At 45.0% G+C, this 25,893-nt stretch overlaps 1 protein-coding gene across 8 annotated transcripts in view; it reads right to left on the reverse strand.

Annotated features, from left to right (window-relative positions):
- Positions 1 to 1,846: 1,846 nt before the first annotated feature.
- The window catches only part of LOC142074917 (WD repeat-containing protein 7-like), a 152,806-nt gene continuing 128,759 nt past the window's right edge, over positions 1,847 to 25,893 (reverse strand). For 3 of the 8 annotated variants that reach the window (XR_012670754.1, XR_012670753.1, XR_012670755.1), the window contains exons 26-29: positions 9,273 to 9,377; positions 6,407 to 6,611; positions 5,407 to 6,234; positions 3,827 to 5,032 (exon numbers count right to left, since the gene is read on the reverse strand). Coding sequence is in view for 2 of the 8 variants with exons in the window: in XM_075135913.1 (XP_074992014.1) it covers positions 6,408 to 6,611; positions 9,273 to 9,377 (309 nt within the window). In the remaining 6 variants the exon portion in view is untranslated. Of the gene's footprint in view, positions 1,938 to 2,400; positions 2,532 to 3,826; positions 5,033 to 5,237; positions 6,235 to 6,406; positions 6,612 to 9,272; positions 9,378 to 25,893 lie in introns of those variants that run through there. The other 5 variants (XR_012670758.1, XR_012670757.1, XR_012670756.1 and 2 more) reach the window with 5 other exon arrangements.

A 25,893-nucleotide genomic window follows, 5' to 3' on the forward strand; every position in this document is an offset into this window, starting at 1 on the left:
TGAACTGCAATTTGGGACTGAATACCCGCGACAGCCCATCTCGGTTTGCCGTGTGCTCCCGGGGCCCATGAGCTCTCCGAAGCTCCCGCGCGGGCTCCCGTGTTCCCAAGGCACCAAACCTGGCCGGCACTTCTGCTGCCTCTACACGGGAGGGAATGAGGAGGACGAGGAACTTGTTCCCTGGTCATGCTTTCCCGGCTACGGAAACAGAGGGAGAGATGCACGGCTGCAGCTGGCCAGGAACTCTCTTTTCTAAAGGGAGAAGTAGCTCGCAGAGCTTCTGGAGCTCGTGAGGTGATGTTCAGAAGATGGATTTGACTTTGGATTCTTCTGCACACTGGTTGCTCATGGAAGTTCCTGCAGCATCCAGAGGACAAAATACCTTTGGGTCCTCTCCAATTTCTGCTATTAATGCATTGGCTTTTAAATATGTAAGCTACTGCTAAGCATGTTAAAGGCCTTCCATTTACACTTCTTTGCTTGCACGTGACTCGTCAATTTGAAGAAGTATTTTGGCTACAAAAATCACTATTTGAAACCAAACTGAGCCAACTCCCAAATGTTCTTATTCTGAGCACTGGCCTTACCCTGACTGCCTCCGGAGGGGCACATCCAGCACTGTAGGTGAGTGCCCAGCAGGAACGTCCTGAGCGCTGGTGCGTTCCCTGGCCGCGTCCCGCTCCGTGGGATGGGAAGCCTTGCTCTCGGGACAGCAGGTGCCTGCCTGGTGATCAGGGGATTGGGACCTTGGGGTGAACCACGCATCCCAAGGGGAGCCTGTCCCAGAAACCTGCGAAGCACCAACCACGCTGAGATCCGAGCTCTGGCCGTGCCCCGCGGGGCACAGCGCTGCCTGAACGCGCGGGGAATTCCGCCAGGCAGCCGGAGAGATCGCACCCACCCCTCCACAACAGGCTGGGGAGAGCGAGATGCGGTGGACGGATTTCTGAGTCAGCTGCAAGGAATGCTGATCGTCGGCAAGACACCCGCCATGCACAACTGTAACGTTATGCTCTGTGGAAAAAATCTCCGATCAATACATTTGATGGAGTTTGCACTGACCTCAGTGGTCTGCATTTTCAAATAGCTTTGGTTTTAGGCAAGATTGACATATTTTGAGGACATCAACCAAACACACACGCACACTTCGAATGCAACCTGGCTCCTGCTGCGGTCGGCAGCGCTGCGGCAGCGCAGCACCAGCTCCCCGCTCCTCCGGACGAGAGGCACGGACACGGCGCCGGCAGAGCCCCTTTGCGGCCCAGCACGTCCCCCGCCAGCCCCCGGGCGAGGAGCCGCGATGTGGGAAAGCCGGGGAGCCCTCCCTCATGTTTTGTGTAACTGAAAGCAGCAAATTTGAAGCGTCTGGTATAATTTTTCTAATTTTTTTTCTATAAATCTCAAGTGACCTCTCATTTCCAGTATCTTACTCCAAATAACGGTAATTAGTGGATAGACAATCTCCATTGAACCAGTTCAGGCAGAATATTGTGTGACAGTTCGGAGACAATCGCGCATGCGCAACCAATAACGTGCAAGTCCATCGCTCTGTACCTCAGCCACCTTCTCTCTCTCGAGCCGGGGAAGGGAACACCTTCCCGTTTGATCTCATCTGCCCCTACCTCGGCCTCCGCTCCTCTGTGCCAGGAGCCATCCGTCGGTCCGGCCCCCGCCTGCCGCCCAGCCGCTCCCCAGCGCCTTCCGAACGCTGGTACAGCCGCTCCATCGCTAACGATGTCCCCTTGGGGCCCGGTGCTACGCCTCCTCCGGCACCGACGCGTAACGTGGCCACTCCTGCCCCTCACACCCGCGCCCCTGCCCCTCCTCACCTCGCTCCTCGCTGCTGCCGTGAACGTCCCGGTCAGTCCTTCACGCTTCCCGCCATGGTGCGGGTATCACGTCCTCCCTCCTCCTGGGTTACGCAAGATGCTGCTTGGCTTTATGCGACACTTTGTTACTCAGATCAGTATTAAACGAATCCAGTGCAATGTCCTAATCGTTCATTAGGACATTGCGTTCGTCACGCAGAATTAGCCTTGACGTGATTCTACACCTCTGGGTCAAGGGTGCGGTTTTACGTCCAGCGCCAGGACAGGGACGGACATTCCCAGCCGGCGCGGCGTAAAGCCAGGGAGGGTGACCCCCTCCATCGCGCCCCTTGCCCACAGCCTGCCCAGAGTGGCAGCCGGGAAGGGGTCGGTGCCACAACCACAGCACTCGGCTGGCGATCGCCCGCCCGCCCGGCCCCCTGCAAGGCGCCGAAGGTGGCAGCGCCGAGCACCGCAGAAACGCTGGCAGTGCGGGCAGCAGCGCGGGCAGCAGCGCGGGCAGCAGCGCGGGCAGCAGCGCGGGCAGCAGCGCGGGCACTGCTGCAGCTCAGCTCGGTCAGACCTAACTCACCTGGCAGAAATCGCAGGTGCTCGGTGCCAACGAAACCTTGGTCCGGGAGTGGAAGAAGGGCTGCAGCGCTTTTGACCACTTCGTGTAGTACCCGAGTACGCAGCCAGATATTTAATTATCAAAAAATGATGCTGCATAAATGAAAAAAATATTGATCTTTTTGCATCAAAATGCAATCATGCCAAATCAAAAACAATTAATGTCCTTGAATGCAGATATATAGCAGGAAATAGGCACTTCTTATAGGTAAATTGCTTAAGGTATAATCTAGGCTTTACTATATTTTCATTTCTATTAACTGAGGAGACAGCAGCAAACACTGAGCTCACTACATTTGACCATCTCTCTATACAAGTCAAAGAGTTTATATTTTGTGAAGTAAACAGCAAAACCAGCGCATCTGATTTTTGAAATTCTTCTGGCATTTCTTTTTGACCTTTGGTATTTGTCCGTATCGATGCTCTCTCTAAACCATTGCACAAAACCACCTTGAAGTGTCAAGCTTTAAAAATGAGTCTTCTTTTCTCTTTCTCCTGTGCAGCCTGGATTATCTTGGCCTTGTCAAAATACATTCTCTAGTTAGAGGTTGGAAATATTTCCCTCCTGGCTCCCCAGTATTGATTTTTCAAGGCTCAGCTCTGCCTGTCAGCCGAGGAGGGGAGAGGTGAGAGTTCTCCGGGCGCTGCCTGGCTGTGCCCCCTGCACCGCCGTGCCCTGCCCGCCTCGGAGCCGGCCCGGGATCGCCCGCCGAGCCGCTGCCAGCGCTTCGCCTGCAAGGAAATACCGGAGCCGCTGACGTTTTAACACATTCACGCACCCCGAAAATTGGGGACTCATGCAATTCCTTTGTGGGTTTTTTGTGTTGGAGGTGATCAGGTCATGCCTGACCTCCTGGCTCGCCCCCCGCCCCTCCGCGCTGGGGCCTCCTCCGCAGGCAAGCACAACTGCCATTTTTAAAAAATAACATCTATCGCAGATTCCAACCCACACACAACGTTACATTAAATACACTCGGTAATCCTGCACGCCACCTCAGAAAAATCTCAGTGTTCAATTCTTTCCAATTACTTTCTTTGGGGGAATGCAAACCAGAGGAGAAGGAAAGAGCATCACCTGGCACACACCGGTGTTGGTGAATTTCTGGAAGATTAATACTCCCTCGTTTGCTTGGATACATTGTTTTGGGAGAGAAGAGAACTTCATTCTCAGCATCCTCCTACCTTCGTCGTTTGTAACGAAGACTGAAGTCCCTTCACCATGACCCCCCTGCTCTGATGGTGGCTCATTCTGCTCTCATTCATGCTGATTTTTAAATGAAAAGGAAGAAGTTTCTTAAATGGTGAAAAGACTTCAGATTATTGGCCAGTAAATCAGCAGCAGGAAATTATTTACACACCGTCAGGCTGATGCCACGAAACCAACACTCTTCAATACAATTCAGTTTTATTCCACAAGCATATTTACACCGGGAAGTTTAATACATACAGAGGATGGGGAGTGGATTCGTCAAGAAGTTGCTGGAGAGGCAGACACTTGAACCATTCACCATACACGGCGACTTCAATCATCACAACATTTTCATACAGGTGTCTCATCATGTCATCTTTTGCTTGTAAACTGCCAATGAAGCCACATACGTCTCTACATTTACAAGGACAAGTCCAAATACAGTACCAACAAATCAATAAAGCACTAAAAGCTTACACTGGAATGACAATACACATTTCACTGCAGTGCTGAGCGCGCGAGGCTGGGCAGAAGCTCAGGACTGGGCTTAGCAGAGTCACCGAAGCGGAGGGCCGGGTTTAACTAGTGCGCACGTACCGGCCAGACGGGAAGGTCTCTCCGTCGGGGACCGCGCCGGCCCCCTGCCCAGCCCCACGGCCGGGGCGCGGCGCGGCCTGGCCCCCGCGCCAGCCAGAGACATTTCGGGGGTTAGCGACTCCCCAGCAAACGAATCTCGCGCTACTAATGCTTCGGCTCTCGCTACGTGAACTGATTTTCAGGGCTGCGAGGAAAATTACCAGCTCTCTTCTGCATTTGAGAAAATCCATGACACTTCTAGCTTAAAAAAACCATTTTAATGCATCTATAATTCAAGATGTTTGTTCACTATACCACAAAGGAAATCACTGCAGGAGCACGGTCCACATTCCTAACCGGGGCCGCATTTTGTTTTGAAAGTAAACACATATATATGTGATATCTACCGTAATCTAACGGATAGGATCCGGGATACCGGTGGGAGAACGCATACAGGGTACCTTAGCACTCTCCTCATAAGCCTACACTGAAAATTACAGCATTTCGTTCTACGGATGAAAAGTCTCTGTTAGCTCTCTTTTTTTTTTATTCTCCAAGGTTACATATATATCTGTATAAATACAATGTACATGCATGCTGCATTAGTTCACTTAGAAAAGACCCTGATATTCTACTACAGAGTTCTCCACTATACACTACATTCTCGCCAGAGAAAAGATTGAACTTTACGGCAGTTTGTGTTAAACATTCCTAATGGTCTTAATATCTTGCTTTTTTAATTTTTAAAAATTATTTTTAAACAGCAAACAGATATGTAGCTTCTGGACTGTAAATTTCACTTTCATGTACAGTGTACTACACAGACCACCTAAAAAAAAAAATCAATGCTTTTTATATTTAGAAGCCATTTTAAAAATTCATTTATTCCTTTTTGGGGAAGGGAAGATTCTATAAGTAGCATTTTTACTTTATTCTGTAAAGACAGCCTTCTTAGTTCTGTGAGCTTTTCAGACAAAAATGGCAAAGAAAAAGCTATACAAACATATACATCAATATGTTTAAATAAAATAGTATTTTATAGATTTTTTTCTTTACTGTGAGCATAAACCAGCATACTTTCACACTATTAAATATTTCACAAAATTAGATATGTAAGAAGGGGGAAACACAGTCACAGCTAATGTTACACAGGAATATTCTTACCGAAGAAAATGTTTCAATATATCCATTCAAATAACTCACCTTCCACATATTTTTCATCATTTTTCCAGCCAGAATTGCTCCCCATTGATGCCACTTGTGCCGCCTCCTTCCGGGGCCTTTGTCCTTCCCCTCTGGTCCCCCGGTGAAGCCAAGAAGTGACACAAGCGCAGGGTGGCGTGGCGTGGGTGCACGGTCTTGCTGCCCCGCACGTCCCGGCACAAATGGGAGCGGCTTTAGGAAGAAAAAGCTTTTTGTCTTTTTTTTTTTTTTAAATAAATACCTGCCTTGGTAGCAAAAAACACCTTTATATATAAATACTCCTTTTTTCAAGTTTGCTATTCCATCTTAACGAGATCTTTTTTTTTATTTACATGTGGACTATTATTCTTTCTTCCAGACTACAGCAAACAGTGATTGGGCACAGCAGCACTTCCAATTCTCTTGAAAACTGAGATTTGTATGAGGAAACATCCCCTTCAGATCAGAACACAGGCCGTCCACCCCGAAACTCAATCCCTCCCCATCCCAAGGCAATAAGCCCCTCAGTAAGAAACCCGAGTGCCCAGCTCCGAGATGCCTCGCCCGCCATCATTCAGTGGTCACTAGGAGAAAGTACATGTAAACACGAGCCTTTTTGGTAAACACCGAGATTCTGCGAGAGTCTCCAAAGGAAAAACGTGTTTAATGAGGGCTGCTGCGTGAACTCAACATCCAGCGAGGAAGGGGCCGGGTTCAGCCCGGCTGCAAAGCCTGGTTTGATTCCTGCCGCTCGGATCTGGCCGAGGAACGCCACCACAGTACTGATCCCCGCTTCTGCCGCACCACGCACGGAGCACGTTCCCCAGCGCCGTCGCCTCCCTCTCCCGGCTGCAAGGCAAAACCAGCCGGTGTCAGCGCAGCTGCCCCGCAGAGCTGGGCAGGAGCCCGCCGGCGGCCTGCAGGCAGTGTGGGCATCCCACACGCGGAGCACAGGGACAGAGAGAGGGAGAATTATGAGGAACTTGGAAACAGAAAGGGGTTTCTAGCGCGGGGGATTTACCCTAGACCATAAAGCGATGCTCCTTGCCGTCGTGAGCCATGAGGATGACGTTTCGGTTGGAGGTCCAGATGAGCCGTGCCAGCCTGAGAGCGTTGTGGGAGCCCGGCGAGGCCGGCTGGACGGGGGGCACCTGGTAGGTTTTGATGCAGCGGAGCTGGGGCGCGGAGTTCAGCATGCCAATGCTCCCCAGGAGAGAGGTGTTCATCTGCAGAGACACCCACGGGTGACCCACGGGGCTTCTGGGGAGGGTCACCACCCGCGACAGGCACCCGGACCTCCTCCCAAACTTCAACGTCCCTGTGATCCCCAGGACCAGCGCCTCCTCAAATCAGCTTAATTAAAATTTCGTTGGAGTTGGGCCAAGGAGCGCTGCTTACTGAGCGGGTAGTTGAGCATTCAGGCAGTGCACCGGGTGGTCTGGATGGTGGTTAATGACCACCATACACAACTACGCACAGTGGAAGACCTGACAAACGCAGTGGGCATACCTTACCGTGCTCCTTGGGGGCAATTTATAAATGCCTGCTAAGCATAAGCGTACACATTCAGAATTTAAGGAGAAAATGTGAAATATTAATAAGATTATATTTATGCTAGAATATTATTTATCAAAATCATAAAAGCACTAGAGCTGAAGATATGCAGAATAAAGAGCAGTTGTCATGATAGGAACGAACAGAAAAAACTCCAAAGCAAGAGCTTTTTTATTGTCTGGTAGATGAAGAGGCCATTCAGAAGAGATCTGTTGAGTTACACTCTTTGGAAAGCAGGCCAATTATTGCTGATGCGTCCTGTCTAGCTCCATGTTTTCAAATATGAGATTCTCTGATCCAACCCACGGAGATACACAGAACCCTACACTTCCTGTAACGCTGCTTCACTCTCAAAAACCCCAGGATTCCCATCAGCAGGCGGCCGGGTGGCCGGCTGCATCCCCGAGAGGTGCCCCATGAAACCTTGGCAAATCCTGGGACATTTAAGGCGCGTTATTGCTGATGCCACGTCCTGAATTCTGATCAGGACAAAGTACAAGCCATTACTTTTTCCTGGCTCTTCTCGGCAGCAGAGCGATGTCAGAGAGTGTAAATCATGGCATCTCTAGCAGGGAGCATGCAAGCACCACTGACATTTTCACAATTTAAATCATCTTGAGTAATAACCCTTTTAAGATGACTAATGTTACTGATTTTCCTGCATTAATAATAGTGCCAAACAGAACACAGAAGGGAAAAATCACTAGTGCACGAGGTCACATTTTAAAACTAAATGTGTAGGTATATTTAACTCTTTATGTAAAAGCCACTTTAACGTGAACATTTATACACCTGGAAAAGCGTGGCAGGTTACAATTTAAAACTCGTGCCTGACTTTTTTTCCCTGCCAATTCTAAAAGATCTGGTCTGATTGCTTTCCAGATTTTCCCTGAGCACTTAAATTGAATAAACTAACTGATGGATGAAGATTCTTGCTGTTCTCATTTACTGTTTCAGAAAGCACACAATATAGTGATGGATAATAATTTAGTAATTTTTTATGGCACCTGTAGAACTACTGAACGACACAGAAAAGCAGGGAAGTGTGTTAAAGAATATAACTTGTACTTATGGGCATACCGAGTTCTGTTTTATAGTCTGATTACTGTAAGACTCAATGATTTTGATAAAGCACATTGCTTGATCAGATCAGTCGCTTCCAAATAATGTATCTTGTAAGTCTAAAGCCATTTGAAGGAAGAAAAAAATCCTGCTTGGGAAATGTAGGCAGCAGCCTACAACTGACAAAAAGTATTCCTGCCAACATGAGATTACAAAGAAAAAAGCCTGCTCATATGTTAATGAAAATAAACCTCGAGATACTTCACAAAATGGTGGCCTGTTTCTCAGTTTCTCCTTGTGTTTCAGACCCTCTTTATATGGTTTATATCTCAGCTTTCCTGTTTTCAGTATGATTAGGGAAACAGAAGACAGCTCCACACCGTGCGGCACAGCCCAGCACCGGGGTCCCCGATGCCACCACTACACACGGGCTTGGCGCAGAGCCGGGCAGAGGGGCATGGGCACCGCGGCACTGGGAGCGAGTGTTTGTCCTGAGAGTTTTGCATCAAGCTCAAAAAAATAAAAAGGAGACATGTTCCCGAAGCTCACTCTGTTGGGATTGACGGGGTTGCAGGAGTTAGAGAAGAAACTCTTGACAGGTAGGAAGGGGACAGGGCACCGGGGAGAAGCCGCTGCCCTGTGCAGAACTAGCTGGGGGTCTCCCACACAGCTCTACTTTTTATCCAGTAGATATTTTAGGTGTCTGAAATTCAACTATTACAACAGTATCGTACTCAAACTTTAAACATCAGATATGAAAGTTTATCATTTGAGAATGTTCTTTGATTGCCCAGAAGTGATGTACTGATGTGTATGCAAACAGCCCCAGCGCTCACCGAGGGACAGCTGCAAGAAATGCTTAAATAGAAGCACTGATAGGAAAAATCCCCTGTGACAGGGACACTGCTACTCAAAGCTGCCTCCACAAGCCTGAAGGGATGGCGAGGGAGGAGTTGCACAGCGGCGAGGCGCCGGGGACCAGGGCACCAAGCCCCAGTCCAACAGCCTGCCCTGCGCGCGGGTGCCTGAAGGCAGAGGAGACGCTCGCTGCGGGCGAGGTGGGAGGGCAGCGTGGCACGCGCCGCGGGTCGGGCTGGTGAACGACAAAACTCTGCGCGGAGGTTTCAGCTTCTGCCCTAACTTCTGGGACGTTCCTGTTCTCAGCATTTCCTTATGTGTTACGCCGTTACTGACCCATGTTAAAAGAAAGTCCCAAACGCGAGTTCAGTAACCATGTGCGCGCAGACAGGCGGACGGTAACGCATCCTTACCTGCCAGAAGGAGAGGTGGCTGTCGGAATTGGAGTACGTGGCGAGGTACCGTCCGTCGGGAGCAAAAGCCACCGCAGTTATCGGTCCTTTATGGCCATGGATAGTCTGACAAGAGGGGGAGAGAACAGGAACGTAGAAGATTCACTACCCATCACCACAATGATGCTGAACAGGCTTTTAAGCAAACACAAATGCATGAGTACATCAACTTCTAGAAACTTGTTTTGGAAGACTGAGGGACACCATTACTGTCAGTAAAAATTAAATTCTATGTGGAAACACCTCTTCATTTTCACCTACATTTTCTGTTATTCTAGCACTCATTTTCTGACTGTCATTGTGTCAATTGGCAAATACCCCTGAGGAGCAAAGCAAAGCTCTTTTGCAGAGGTTGGCTCCCGTCGGTCAGGGAGGACAGGGCGGTGGCACGTGCTGCTGCCACGCACCTGAAGGAATGGCACGAAATGTAGCTCCTGCCGTGTCACACACAGGGACTTGTGACCAGCACAGAGAACGCCCTTTCCTCAGGGCACCTAAATGCCTTCGGACAATCCGAAACATGAAAGCACATCACTGAAATGTCTTATCAGGTGGGACTTAAGCACATGCTGCTCAGTATTAAATACCATGACAACTTCTTTTAAGTGTTCTAATAGCTGCTTAGCCAATCAGACGGAATTAATCATCATATGAACACATTCCCTGCCAAATCCAGTTTTTAAACCAAAGTAATTTGTCAGGTATATGAACATAAATGTGTCTTTAACAGGAATTTTTAAAAAGATCTAATACTTACACTCCCCAAAGGAGGCTGTAAGTTGGATGTCTAGGAGCCTCCAGCTGGCTAGGCAGTGGGCAGGGAACGGTAAGAAGCACAAACCCACCCCCCCGCCTTTACAACAATCTTTACAGAAATGTCCCCCATTCAGAGTGCTGAACGTTTTCAGCTGGCTCCCTGGCACCAGCACGAGAGGCCGCTGAACGGCCGGGAGCAGAGCTGGGCAGCAGGCAGGGCTGCACCCCGGGGTGCTGCAGCACCCGCTTCCCCACCCCCGGGGCACCACGGTGGCTGAAGTGACTGCACTCAGGCCACTGCTCTTTCTTCAGAGAGACTCTGCACAGAAACGGTAACGAGACGACCACAATCTCCCTTCCAATGGCACAGGAACATGATCGCATTTTTGTAAAGACCTCCCCAAGAGGCAGACGACGGACTGCAGAATTACGTCCACCCGCAGCCGTACGGGCTCTTCCTTCACAGCTGCACCTCTGTGTGCACAGACAGCTGTTTCATTGAGAGAGTCCTCTCTACTCCAACAAACAACAGAAATATTTCCATTGCAATGTAAAGGATCTAGGTATCCTTACAGAGAACATATCCCGAACACAGGGAGCAGAAATGTCCTGACAAAGCAGGCACAGATGCCCCCCACAGCGCTGCGCCGCCCACCGAGCGAGGGCACCCTTTATGCCCAACCTTGATTCAACTAGAAGCGTAAGGGATTTTTTTCATAAATAATACAACAACTGGAAGGTACCTAGTGTTTTCTCAGATTAGAGCTTGAACTATTATTTGAAACACGTACTTCTCATGGCAGTGCATCATAGATGCATAGACATGCACCACACATCTGTGATGCACATCTTTTGCCATCAAAAAATTTTCCAAGGCCAAGTAACGGACTCCTAGCCCTGGACAATCTTTGGCAATATTTAACATTACATTCCCCTACAGCCCACCCTTCTGCACAGTGTTACGGCAGCGACGGGGTCCTTGCAGGCAAGGCAGGAGATCGACACTCCACCCCGGCTGTGCCGCCGGTCGCTTGCGTCAGCTCAGCAAGTCACACGTCCTTCTGCTCACACGCCACGCTTACAGCTGTGGAATCACCAGTGTTAAACACTTTTTTACAATATCCAACAATATAAGCACATATGTCAGAAACATCATGAAAAATTACTCACTTATTCCACAGTCAGAGTCACTGTTAAGATCTTATTTACGCGTTACCTGAGGTTACTGTTTAACAACTGCAAAACACGCGGATGCTTTACACAAGACAGACTAATTTGTGTTATGTCTTCTCTAATGCTTTGGAGATCTTAAAACGGGCAAACCCAGGTAGCTCAGGTACCCTCCCATCTTAGACCCCAGCTGTACCAATCTGAGAGCCTCTGCCGCAGCTGGGAGCCCCGCTCCGGCCAGCACCAAGGGCCAGTTTCTCCCACCCAGCAGCGGAAGCCCGGCTCCCAGGGATCGGCCTCCCGCCAGCGCCGGGGAGAGCGCCGGCAAGCGCCAGGGCTGCTAGCAGGAGCGCACAAAGTATTTCTTCGAAAATACACAATCGCAGCTCTTTCTGCATTAAGAGGTTCTGTGCCAACTTCACATTGGCAGGGCTTAACTGTGTGAAAAAAGACTTTGTAACATTCGTTGCATAAAATCAGGCTGCGAAAGGAAAAGAAGTGCTCCTGTACCCGTCACTGGGACATTAAAGGATGAGGACCTACTCAGAACGGTACACTGCATCTAAAGTTAGCCTTCTATATTAAGAACCCATTAATATATTCATTTCTTGTTTATCATGTAAAAGGTGAGTGAACTCCAACAGGACCCCAAACCTATCTCTTTAATGTAATCACCGCAGCTTAGGATGAAAGTTTGAAAGGGCAATTAATTTGATGATCCGATGTTTAGACCCATCAAACTCTTTAGCACTTAACAAGCAAGTAATACTTGTCAATAAAATATGTTTTGGTAATACAAAGGTAGAAAATCAATAGTACTAGCACACTTGTTGCTCTTTTTACTACTGAAAATGTGTTCCAATAAGTACAATCCTTAAGGGAATTAATCTGCTTTGTTATTTAAAGGAAGTGCTTCTCTAATTGATGCTAATCCTTTCAAGCCAAGATTTATTTTTTAGTGCACTATCTAAACATGTGCTTTGCAATGCTCATCTGCTGTTTCCGAGGCCAATGAGTAAGCGTAACAAAAAAATTATTGCTGCTCATTCAAAATATTCTGCTTGCACCCATACATTTGGTGCTTAGACTCCCCTGGCTGGCACTGTTCTGCTGCGGTGCTGAACGCTGCATTAATGGATTACAGCACTAATGCTTCAACAGAGAATGCACAGCAAACACTCGTTCCTTGGGATTGCTTTTAAGTTACTCTTTGCAGTTTTTCAGCTCCGAAGCAGTTATGTTAGCACAATGAAAAGTATGCAAAAATCTGTGCGACACTGGTTTGGACACAGTCTTAATTCTGAATGGCAGAGATGGTGGGACAAAGTGCAGCTGTTTGCAGCTTCCCTCTGCCCAAGCAATTGTTTTTTAATGGGAGGATGCTCCTGGGAGACTATTTGACTTCTGCACCTGCCACCGTCGTTGTCCTGTAACACATGATATACTGAAGCTATGACAACCTAATTCTAAGTCCAATATTTGGTCAACTCTACATTGAATTGCAATATTCTGTTAAAGGTGACATAAAAAATAACCACTGTATCACTGCAGCAATTTTATTTTCATAAATATACTGAAATGCATAATTTAAATTGATAAAGTAACTTATGTTCTGCTACAGAGACATACTAATATTTTACCACCTTTACTATTAGATATTTATATCCCCAATCTCTAGGGGTACCTTAACCAAAGTGAAACAAAAAAATTCACTTACTGAGAAAGCAGCATGCCTAACGCATCCCCAGAAGCACTGCCCTTCCAGTACCCACCACTTGAAAGACGTACAAAAGCAGAGGTTTGCCACAGCTAAGCAACACCCTTAAAATGATGTACCTGCTTTTAGCATGGAGCAGTAGGAAGGTATCAGCTCCAACTTTTGCAAGGGATACAAATCACCTCTGGGCAAGGAATGGTTATTTGAAAATTAAGGAGGAGATGATTCTGCAACTCCTACATGGATCAGTGAGGAGTCACTGGCAATGATTTCATGGGCAATTTCAGCAGCCAAGCTGGGGTGATCTGCCACAGCAGCCACCTAGACGTGTTCTCCAGAAAGCAGGCATAAATGCAGCTTTATACAAGAACATAAGTAAATCACAAAACTAAAGCTCATATCCTAAAGGCAAAGCTTAATAAAAGACAGTTAACAACTGAAATGTTAAGTTGAAAATCATTGGTGGTGATGGCACAACTGAAAAAAAAGTAACTCTCCCTCTACTTCCCCCCCAACTAAATAAAAAATAATGCACTTTTAGAATAGATCTTAAGAAATAGAGCTAGGTCTGACAGATCAGTCATTCTTAGAAATTAGTCACAAAGAAAAACCAGGTTAGTAGCGCTTTACTGACATGCATATACCTCTCTGAGGTCCCCCGGCAGCGGCATGGCACTGAGTGATTCCACATCAGGCAAACAAAAGTTTTCTTTTCTTTTTTTTTTTTAAAAATTAAAAATTGGAAGTTGGATTTTAATGCTAACATAGGGTGCAAAACCCTGCAGAACACATATAGAGCCCAAACTGTGCAGAGGAATAAATATCGGCCTTTGAGATAACGATAAAAATGGCAGACCTACTAAGTGAATATATAAAAATAAATACTTAGGATGACTGCTGCAAAGGTAAACACAAGCCCCGCAGTGCCTGCTCGGCTGCTCTCACTTCAGTCACACGGAGATTAACAGCACCTTTGCCAGGCTGCGATGTACTATGCCCAGGACCCATTTTTCTTTTTTTCTTCCGAGATTGTGAATCTTATCTTTGTTTGCAGCAGCACTCCTTCCTGGGCTCCCACACGTCTGTCTTCTTTTGCTATATGGTTCTTCACATCACACTTTCATGTGACAGATTTACTTATTTCAGAATATATGCACTTAAGATCAGTACCTACAATGGAGGGGGTACCAGGGATTTTCAACAGATGGTAGGAAGTCACCATTTGCCTTGGTGTTCCTGACCTTCCGTTGCCAGCAGTGGTTGCTATAGCCCTGCCTCTCTGACATTAACCTGCAGTTGAAAGGTTTCTGGGATCTGCAGCCCTTGTTCTCCAGGAGACGACCAGCGCCGGCGTACTACAGCAAGTACGGAAACCAGCATGGACCCTGCCCACGGAGGTCGTATAGGAGGAGTATTTAAACATAGGAGGCATAATCTACTCTCGCGCCCCCAACGCAAGGAGGATTTATGTAACTTTTTACTATATTTTAATTCTGTTTTTATAGCAGTATGATGGATTCTGAGTAATATGAAACTTAAAAGTCCTGAATAATGCAAAGTAAGCATAGTAAGCTTTGTGTTTAAAAAAAGAAGGAAACAGCTGTTTACAGCTGTCCTTACTGGATGAACCAGCCAAGCGAAGTCTTTCCCTCCAGATGTGCACTGCCCCAGGCAAGGCCAGGCACCCCCCAGCCACCACGCTGGCCCACGGCCACGGCCGGCTGCGGGGAGGGGACAGGGCATCCTGAGCTGTTATTTTTTATAAAAACAAAGTTATACAAAACTAAATGGCTTCATCTGAAAAGATATCTAAAATGCGATCTCATTTTTCATACCAAAAGTAAACTCAAGATAGCCCTTCAGAGGTTTTTATGAATACTAAAAAATAAATCTCTACTTTCCAAGCAATTTAGTGGAAATATCTAAAATATTATTAACTTAAAACAGTTTCAGTATCTTTAATAATTTAATTCTACGTTACTTCCAGTAATACTAACAATTGCAGTAAACATTTCAGGACAGTACTGAGAAAAAGAGTATATCTGCATCGTTAAATTAATTTTCTGCCTGTCCCTCAATAATATCAAGATAAAGACAAAGCGCATGTATTTCATTTTTTAACTTAATAAAATATATAACTTAATTTTTAACCTTACGGTAATACAATTTTGCATCAACCATTACAATTACTCAGTATTCAAATGTGCTGTGCATGATCTGACAGGCAGCATTCACTGGGAGCAGAAAGTGCCCTTGAACGGCCGTGTATAAAAATACATTTATCACTGGAGTGGCAGGCCGGCTGTCAGTCAATATATGCCTCTCATTTGTTAGGAGGTTCTCCTGCTGCGAGTCCCTCATTACAATTTGCTTTTACTTCCTGGGCAAATGACAACCAGAAAATGAGGCAGCTTCTTTCTCGACCGAACTTAATCCAGAAAAAATTAGATGACAGCTGCAGCCACCCAAGTGTTACGGGACGGTTTGAAAACGTCCCCAAATCGTACGGCTCCAGCCCCAAACCACTTCGTGACGCTGCACAGAGGAGCCGAGAACTGGCCTTCTCCTCCCCGAAACCATCGCTGTAATAAAAGCGTGCGCTTGGATCTCCAAAATCAGCCCAGCCTGCCTTTCAAACACCCCCACGTTCACAAACATTTGACGTATGCTCTCACTTTAGGAATGTACTTGTCAGTTCAAGATTTTCACGTGGACCATCAAAATCCATATGGCAATTAATTGCCCCCAAACATATAAATCAGCCACTCCATAATATCAGCAGTGAATTTTTCCTCGTGGAACTAATACTGCTGTACTTCATTTCAAGGTTCATAATACTGTAATGTAACCTCAGAATATCTGCATGAGTACGTGTTAGACAACTCGGTATTGTTATTGAAATCCGTATCTCCTTGACAATTACCGTTTTAAAAGAGGTTTCAACAGCTCATAGGCTAAGCTTTATGCTTTAACTTCTAGGAAAATAATTTAAAATATGGATTCTGAGTATGATTAGGATATTCTTACCAGTGAAAATGGAAGAAGAAAGTAGTTTTTCCAGGGTTTTTAATAGCATTTTGCGAGATATAAAAGAATTAATTTAAATCCCTACTCAAAGGAGTATAATAGTAATTACAAACAGTTTGTGTAAAAAAACCCCAACAACTATAGATGGGAATCTAGACAAGAGTTCACATTGGACAAACAGCAGGTCTCTGGATTTGCACACGCTCACTGCTGGGAAGCCCTGTAAAGCTTTAGATCTTGAACCACACATCCCTCACGGGATCAATGTAGTGAGGAAGTCTGGGCTGATATCCCAGCGCCAGAGCGCACTTTACAGGGGGAAGAGGCATTGAACGCTCCCCAGAAAATCCCAACATGGACCAGATTTACCATTTGGAACATGGGCTTCATCTAACCAACTATCAAAATGCAAATCATATTCTTAATGGGAAGAGCTGTATAAATCATCAGAAAGACAAAATTAAACCACGATAAATGGCAGCAATCCAAGCCGCGTGGTGTAAGGCTGATCAGAGGTTGCATCGCAGCGGAGCACGCGAGGAGGGAGGCAAGGGTAGGAGTGCGCTGGTCAGATGGAGCACGAGAAACTTTTTTAAAAAATTAACCTAACGGGTCTCAAATTGTAAAGGCAACGAAGTGAGTTCATTTAGTGACTACCCGAAGGCCTTACGGAAAAACAGTTACACTTTTTAACAGCTCTGGCAGAAGGGAGGAAGCAGAGGCGAGCGGTACCCCCGCCCCGGCACAAACCGCGCAGCAGCGCTGCCCCTGCGCCCGCACAGCTCCTGCCGTGGCAGGGCCAGTGCTCCAAGCAAAACCCAGTCAGCTCCGTTATTCAGCCACGGGAGAACACACAGCCCACGGACATGAACTGAGCAGAACGACGGATTCAGGCATGATTGGCGATTTTGAAAAGTAAGAGTAAAAATAAGCATTATTAAAACAGATTTCAGGAGCAGATAGGATAGGCGACGTTATTTTCCTAGCAAACACATAGGTTTCATATAACTCTTATCAGTGAACTCTACTGAAACAGCCAAGTTCATAGAACAGACTTTTTTTAAACATAAGAAACCTAGGTAAAGAAATAAATCGTCACTTATATAACCCTGTACGGCTCACAGCACCAGAGAGTGATGAGAGAATGTGCTCTCTTACAGACACTGTTTGTCAAAACCCCATAGTTTTCATTAAAAAAAAAAATCAGTCCCTATTGGAAGAAAAAGCTATTAAAAATTCTAACTAGACTAAGAATGAAACACTGCCCTACAGTGAGTTAACAGAAGATGGGAATACATGGAGCATTCCCTCTTCCTATGTAGTTACTTACTGTTAGGGAAATACTGCTTAATAATAGGAGTTAAACCCCCCAAAAACCTGCTTTTCACCTGCCTACATATGCTGATTTCTATTTGACAGTTGATAATCGGAGTACGTAGCAGCTGGAGCATGAAGCATTTCTAACCTCTAAAGCTTCTCTGGTGATGAGCTAGATGTGGTCGCCGCAATCTCAGTTCTTCTCCTTTCCTATTCAAGCAACCGTCACGAGATCTGCGGCCAGGCACAACGGTCCTGTAGGCTTCCCGCTCTTGCCAGTCAAAGTGCGTTTTGCTGAGGTACCCTTTGGCTAAAATTCATTCTAAGCTGTGCCAGTATAGATGAAACCGGGAGAGCTCTGGGATTTTTGGCACAGCGAGAAGCACTCGTCCACAAACAGTTCTGTTAAGATGCAGCTCTTCCCTTTCAGCTCCAGCTTTACTGACCCAAGTTTTAAAGAAAACTAGTTAGAACAATGTCACAGTCATATTCGGAGCACCACGGTATTTTTAACCTTTGACTTCAGAGCCTTCAATGCACTTGCAAAACACACAAATCTGTAATTCCCAAGTGACTTGAGACTTTAAAGGAAAGCGTTTCACAACTCCAACGGAGGAGGAAAAGCTAACGAGATCAGTGCCTCCCACCAGGATGGTGGGGTTTGGGGACTTAATTATCCTTCTAGAAGTGTCTTCTGCCCTGCGGACTCTGAGAAAGCAACTCTGCTGTCATTTTTGAAGCCAGCCTTCTGATTCTCACTGCTCCTCACTCTAATTTTCTAATCAGCACCGGCTGTATTTCCAGATCTTTAGCAGTTCCTGGGCAAACTGTCACCTGCTGCAGAACTCCCCGAATGCTGCTTGTTCTTTCCACAGTTACCACTCACATCCTCTTCCAAGGGTCACAACCATCAGCACCAAGATTATCAAAGCAAGCGGAAACTTGGAAATGGCAGTCCTCAATTTTAAAATCTTTGGAAAACATTTTCTTACAAGTCTAAGTCTTTCTTACAAGCAGTTTGCATATGATGGTTTACACTTAGTGATGCAACGTCATTGCATGTGAAGAACACAGCAGCTTTTTGATTTTTTTTTTTTTTTAAAAATAATTCATGCTTCTTTCAAGACCCACCTTACCTAACTGGGAACACTGCCTAGACCCCCATGTGCAAATATGCACATCCAGTGATCTCCACCAGGACATTGTGCCACCCTCTCGTCACCGCAAGCGGTGCTAGATAGGAACACCAGAACTGCAGTGCATAATGACTGTCCTCCTTGTCATTACATCCCAGTTTACAGCGAAACAAGTCCTTCACCTAACAAGAGTTTCACTTTTCTACTATCAAACAAGCATATATTTTTATATTATGCAGATCATGGACATTAGCATATTCCACAATATTTTGCAATTAAAACATCACTAAACAACGGTTGGGGTGGGTGGGGAGGAAGAGGGTGAAGTGCTCTGGGCCTTGCGTTCAAAATGCACCTGGATATTCAGAAACCCTGTGAACAGTATCAGGGCCACTTAATTCATACAACTGCTCTAAATTTTATAAAAATTAATTCATGATAATAGTAATAATACCTGGAGCATTATATGCCATTGTACAGCTATAAAATCTTAAAACAAATTAGCGATCAATAATTACTCAAAAATTGACAAAGTATAAGAGATTGTATGTTCACAATTTTTTCTGGTTATGAGTTATTAAATATGTTAGGCATACAGATTTTCCTTGGTTGGTGTTGTTCCAAACCCTTCCGAAACGTACTTTGATATCTGGATTAAAAGCTTTAGTTTCATCACAGATTTTCTAAGTCCCTCTCTAGCCACAGCTGCAAAGCCATTTTGCAGCGCTCGCAGCAATGCTGGGGCTGAATCACAAGCAGGCGTCCCGATGCCTCCAGGAGAAAGGCAGCCCTCTCCTTTGGATTCAGCAGGTCTCACCGAGCCCCTGCTCCATCGGGATTCCAGCCCTTCCCCGTGCCCAGACACCTATAGGTCTCGCACTTACGGATGCGAGAAGCAAAGCTGAAAGCAGTCGGGCTCAAAGCCCGAATTCAGGACGGTGTTTTTCCCTAACAGAGAACAAACCCCCGAAAGCAAAAATGCATTCACAAAGGTCATGTCTAGACTGGAGAAATAGGTCAGTTAAAAAAATGTGTTAGCAACATGACTTTAAACAGTTCTGTACATCTACAGAGAGAGAGTCGTGTTTAAATATGTGCTGCTTGGCCATGGGCAAGCCTAAAGGGAGAAACCCAGATTTTGACCATTGCCGGTTAATGCATATTAGTGCTCTATTTATACTTAAAATACGGAATATAAGTTAAATGTCATTTTGCAAGTTATGAATTGTGAGTTAGCATTAGACTTAAATTTTGTTTTTAAAAGGTATTTGCATACACTCTTCTTTCAGCTTTTCTTTAGAGGAAGTGATAGTCCTTCAGGAAAAAGGACAACAGTTCTTACACACAGAGGCGACTGACGATTTATCTGGCTAAACACCGCCAAATCTGCATGGGGTAATCTAGGGATTCTCTCTTTAACAAAAATAGCATTTCTGAGAAATTATTGCATATGAAAGTTGTAAGAACAATGTAAAAAAATCCTTATTTCCCTTCCCAGCTGGATGGTTCCCTGGACAGCTCCAGAAAACTGCTTTAGCAGCGCCTGAAGAAGAAAGCTTTTTATAGAGGGGAAAACGAAGAGCGAGGCCACTTTCTGCGTAGGAAGGAGTGTCTGAATAGGAAGTAACAGCTAAATCAGATATAATTTTAGATACATGGAAACTCAATTTTCTTTACAGAGCTCAGTACAAAATCTGCATACCTACTTTTCTGTCACTGCTCCTAGGGACGCTACTAACTCAGTGCTGTAATAAATCTGTAACTCAGCAGGGGGCTTGTGGCCTCCGAGGCTGGTCAGTAAGTTGAATATCTTTTTCCAGTCTACTTGACTTTTGTATACTGAATTGTACCACTCCAAAAAGAAAAAAACCCTTAGTGGAATGGATTACACCGTCGGCTGAGGCGTAAGAGTTAAGCAGAAAGCCGTAGTTGAATCAGTTTTTTATTTAATTTTTACTAACTTTGATTATTCAAGAGCAGTCCCGATTTCTGCTTTTGGGCTCACAGTCCTCACTTGGCATCTACCCCTGCCTTCCCACTTCCAACGAGATGTTCCTGTGTCTGTAAAAGCAGTATGCCTGCAAAGGCAGAATAGGCAAGCTCCTTTAAACCAGTCTCCAAATCAACTAGAGAAAAGTACAGAAAGAGAAAAAACTGTCTTTTAGCAAACTAGCGTTGCTGATCAGCATGACCTAAAAAGCCAATTTAGTGCTTCTCGAGGCCTCATTACTTAGCCTACTGAGGCTGGGAGGTTGGAGTGGAGTTACGGTATGAATTTACAGTGCACTCGCTAGGCTGTACATGAGGACTCTCAGTTTGCATTTGTTACTTGAAGCTTAATGCATATATTTATATGTGCAAAGTAGATTTATCCGCAATGCACAGAGGCAGATTTGGTGCAGATCAACAATATCCAAGTGGAGAGTTAACGCAGAGGAGTTAGTGTGCTGTAAATTCGCACCTTGGCTAAATTCCCACTAGCCTCCCCTGTAGAAGCATATTGGCACAGTTTACTCTCATAAAATATACTGCTGAATTACCACCAGCTTATCAACTGGGCATAATTAAACACTGTTCTTAAAAGACATTTGAGAAACTTGAAAAAAGTGGCTATTTTGTTACTGCATCCCTAATGTAGCTGGGATTTGCTGTTGGTAGGATAAGACCATTTCTTGTTACAATGAAAATGAATAAAATCCCTCAACTGTATTATTGGGCATGTTTAGAAAATCAGGGTAAAGCTACTGCAGCCTATAGGGAAAACGGGTCCGTCACACACGACAGCATGATGCCTTCCTTCTGCTGGGAGGCTATCTTGCACTGGAAATACAACGTAAGAAGGACTAAAGAGCGAGGCCTGCATCTGTATCAACGGACATGAAAATGTAAGTACGGTAAGTCCTGGTGCAGCCGAAGCACGTCCCCTGAAATTCCTGCCCCACTTGCCAGCGATGCACTTATTACTACCTTGTATTACGTTACTATGGATTTTCTCTTGTGAACTTTGCTATTGCTTGTGCGAGTCAGATTCTAAACAAAACCAAACAAAGCACCCCCAGCCCCCCAGCACATTCCCATGGCTGTTTGTACCACAGACAGGGCACGACAGGGTATTTTTAGAGCAGAAGTACACTGCACTGAATGGGCCTGCACATGTGCTACGTGCCTGGAGGACAGCACGATGGCATTTGCACTGCAGCCTAATGGCTTCCCTTCCCGCCTCCAGTGAGAAAAGGGTTATACTCAGTTATTAAAAGGTTATACTCAGTAATTATCTTTTATCTGCCATTTGAGGATGCGTGTTTCTACTAATAAGTTTTCCTGCCTCATCGGAACTTGTCCGTGTGACAGTGTCAGTAAATGCCTTACAGGTTGAGACTGCAGGATAGCTATCTTTCTTTTTCTACCTTTAAAATACCATATTTGAGAACAGTGTCTTTTATTCAGTAATCAAACTTAACTAAAACAAGCCATCTGACATCAGCAACTATTCATTCCAAACATAATATGAAATAATTTTCTGCCTTATATAAGAATAAAAATTTGCAAAGGCATCTAGGTACTGAAATAAAATAACACTATGCACAATTCAATTACTGCTTTGACTGCTGAAGCTCTGATTTTAATTCTGCAGTGAGCCAAATAAAGTACCCCGGACCAAACAGTATTGATTCCAGCCAATGTTTAAAAGCATCTTTTGCTTTGAAATAAACCGAACCAAAACTCAGGCTTCTCCTTCATCTCCCAGTGAAAATGACAGCGTTTTTACGTATAAAAGCGCACATCTGCATTATCTGCAGATTCCTCCTGGGGAAGCACTCTGAGGTTGCCGAAGCAGCAATGCCACAGCGGGGACTGGGGGCTCCCCCAGCTACGCGTCCTCCATCGGCCACCCTCCCCATGGACACCCGCCCGGGCAAGGGCAAGCGCCAGGGTAAGGGGGTGCTTACAGAGAAAAACATCTAAATAACGAGATGCTACTCAGCTAAACGAACCATTTGTTTTCATGACAAGCCCTTTACACATCCAGTACTACAGCTGTACAGCAGGTTTACACTAAGCATGGCTCACTTCAGTATTAATTACAAGTATCTCTATGAAATGCAGTTCTAAATATCTATGACAAAACCCAAGATTTAAGCAACAAAAATATAACCTTTTATGGCTTTCTTGACTACACTCTGTGCTTTTCTCCGCGCGCACTTGACCAAGCCATTCTCTATTCGCAGGGAACACGGACCTGATTGCAAGTCCCAGCTGGTGTCCAGACCCTGGGAACCCCTCGGTGTACACGTAACCGTACCAGCAACAGCAACGACAATGGAGACAAAGTTTTCATAAATTACACATCAAAATATACAGCCACATATACAACCCTTTATCACTATAGCTCAATGTTGGTGAAGAGTTTCTGTTTTCAGAGGGAATTCTCCATGCTTCCGAGACTGGAGCCACCGGCCAGCAGGAACACATGGACAGTCATGCAAAATACCCAGGCTGAAGTCAACAGTCAGAAATCCCCTAAAAATGAGAGCAGTACTGGAGGTAGACTGGCATTTTCCCATAAAATTCATGGATCTGTTCAGTTCGAGCCCTCTGGGTGGGAAGAACAGAAGATGTATTTTCTGAAACAGGCTTCACCTCCTACACCGGTAAGGTGCCGCGAAGATGTACCACAGCGGGCAGCTTTAGTTCTCATGTTTTAACTGAAGTCTTTGATTAGTGACTCTGTAAGGGCCAGTCTCTCATTATACACCCAAATACACTTCTAAAGGAAAAGAAAAATGATCGGACAGCTTGTATGTACGGATTAATTGGGGGATTTTGGACTGGACTCTGTTACCCAGCAAGAATTTACCTGACATAACCTTAAATAGAGATAATCACACCAACCCCAAGTTTCTGGGCTTCACGTACAGTCAATGAGAGAAAGAGATACTCGAAAGTCTCACGCAGGAGCTCAGGCATCCCTCTGTGGTAGATACCTTACAAAGCTAGATGAAAAGCCTCCTGCCCACCTGCACAATGAGGAAAAGCCCCCCCCCCAAAGAATGTAGCCGAGTTAATGTTTATGGTTTATCATTATGATAAATTAATGAATAATGACACTAAATCTGTTTTGGCTATAAAATAGCGCTAGAGACTCCAATGAGCAAAATCGGAGTCTGAAAGTTTCAGACATTCTTTTCCCATCATTCCAAAGTCAATGACAGCCATGTATCCTAAAATCTAGTTACCTGAAATACACCTCTACAGCCTGATAACACCGATTTAGTGTTCAATTTGAAAAAAGGAGCAGACTATCATTCTTCTTCTGTAGTAAAATTCCTTTTTCTAAAGAAAGGAATTTCAGTGCCTGTTGATGACAATCTACAATCTTATGCAAAATAGTAAGTATTTGTTTTGAGTTTAACATGAACCTTTAGTTGCATTCAACCTGCTGAGACTGCTTCTAGCCTAGCAAAAATGACTATGCATTTTTTTTGGTTCGCATATTCTTAATAAATGCATTTCTTTAAAAATAAAAAAAGAAAGCAGCACATCTCCTGGTTCATGACTTTGCACAGTATGTAAATCACGTCAGAAAACCTCAAAACTGTCAGTTTGTAAAGTCAACGAAAAAAATGACGTTTGGAATGGGAAGCGTAATTCAGCCACGCCGGCAGCGGCAGGAGCACACTGCGGCAGCATCAATGAGCTGCAACGTGGCACGTTTATCATTAGATAATCACTCCCCCAGAGGATTAGCAGCACACAGATGAACCTCGTGCCACACAACACACTTGGGGTGTCATTAGCTCATGATAACCCCACTCCCTGCCATCTCCTATTGCTTAATTAGAGGTTACAAAGGTTATAATAGGACTAAAAGAACTTGGGTGAACAGAACTTGCAATGAGTGATACCTTAATCAATTCAAAACCGGGGGCTGCACATGTGTAGTCAACAAAGGCGCAGAGGGGAGACCATAAGCATGCATTGTGTTTTAAATTAATCAGCTAAAACTTCAGGAGAATGAAGAAATCTAGACCCACACTATGCCTTATTTTCCCTTGACAAATTTCAACTTTTTCAAGTAGCATTTTGCCTAATTCAAATGCCATGTATAAATACTAAAAAAAAAGAGACAGATTTTAAGATACCAGCTCACCTGAAACAAATTATCAAGCACAGCCCAAGCAGGAGAAACAAGATCTCCAGGGTGTCTCAGCAGAAGCAATGCTAAGCTACATACACGTTTGAGAAACTTCATCGTGACTGCAAAATTACAAATCGTGCTTCTCAGCATGAGTGCTTTATTTTTGGTTAAAAATTGCCAGCCATGCTGAAGCGGTGTGCTTAGCGCAGAGCACTGTGGCGGAGAGGTTTAACGGCATGTCTCCTGCTATGTTTTGTAAACAAAGGCCACATTTGCAGATGGAGCAGCCACAGATCTGCTGCACTCAGAACTGTTTTCCAATTCACTGTGAAACATCAATTATCTTTATCAAATAACAGTATCTCATCTCAGTCCATTATCAAGATGGAGTCTTATTTTAGCTGGACTGCAGCCCTATCTGTATATCAAGGCTGGCCGCAGTGCCAGCGTGAGTGAAAGGCTGTGAAATAATCAATAATCATCATCAAATTGTGGTCGACAGGTTGTGAGGATGGAAGTTTTTGATGAAACCTCAACCTTTTTTTGTGCAGCTGATAAAGCTTAACCTTTGCAATACCTGATAACTATGACTCAGTTAAGGCAGCTCTGCATACACGTAAAAGCTTTGCTCAAAAGGCCACTGCAATTGTTCGGTTGAAGTGGCTAGCACCTTCACTCCACCAAACATCCCCCTGGTACTCAGCAAGTCAGCAGACACAGAACCACTGCAAACCTATTTCGGGGATTTTTATACACACAACGTTGTCCTCCAGGAAGGGACAACCACGCTCGGTCCTAAAGCTGTACCAGTAAAAGGTCAGCCTAAAAAGGACAACCTGTGCATAACAACGAACAGGAACAAGAGAAAAATTGCCAGCAAGTATTCGTCTATTTAAATGTAGGCAGCTTTCTGTTATCCAGAATAAAAGCAGGATGAGATCACACAGATAAAGGAAAAAAAAGTACAAAACCATACATGCATTAGGCTAATCGCAGAGCAGCCTTTCTGTTAAAATTGTTATTCTTATTCAGCCCTTTTCTTATGATAATTTCTTTTCAAAATAGAATTAAGGCACAGAATGAGGTTGTAAACATTTTATACTGGGTTTTCAGTTTTGAGCATAGCATGAGTAATCTGCAACCTGAATATAACCTCCCTGTGAAGAATGGAGAGTTGATCAGCCATACATTTTCCCTTTTAGCTATCCATCAGTTTCTCTAGAAATAGAAATTTGAGGAAGTTTGTCAGAAGTCACATGAGCAAGCAGAATGGTAATTTCAAGCAGAATGTATATTTCTAACTTTCTCGGCTGTAACAGT

The sequence above is a fragment of the Calonectris borealis genome, chromosome W (assembly GCF_964195595.1).
Source record: "Calonectris borealis chromosome W, bCalBor7.hap1.2, whole genome shotgun sequence".
In the NCBI taxonomy this organism is placed as follows: domain Eukaryota; kingdom Metazoa; phylum Chordata; class Aves; order Procellariiformes; family Procellariidae; genus Calonectris; species Calonectris borealis.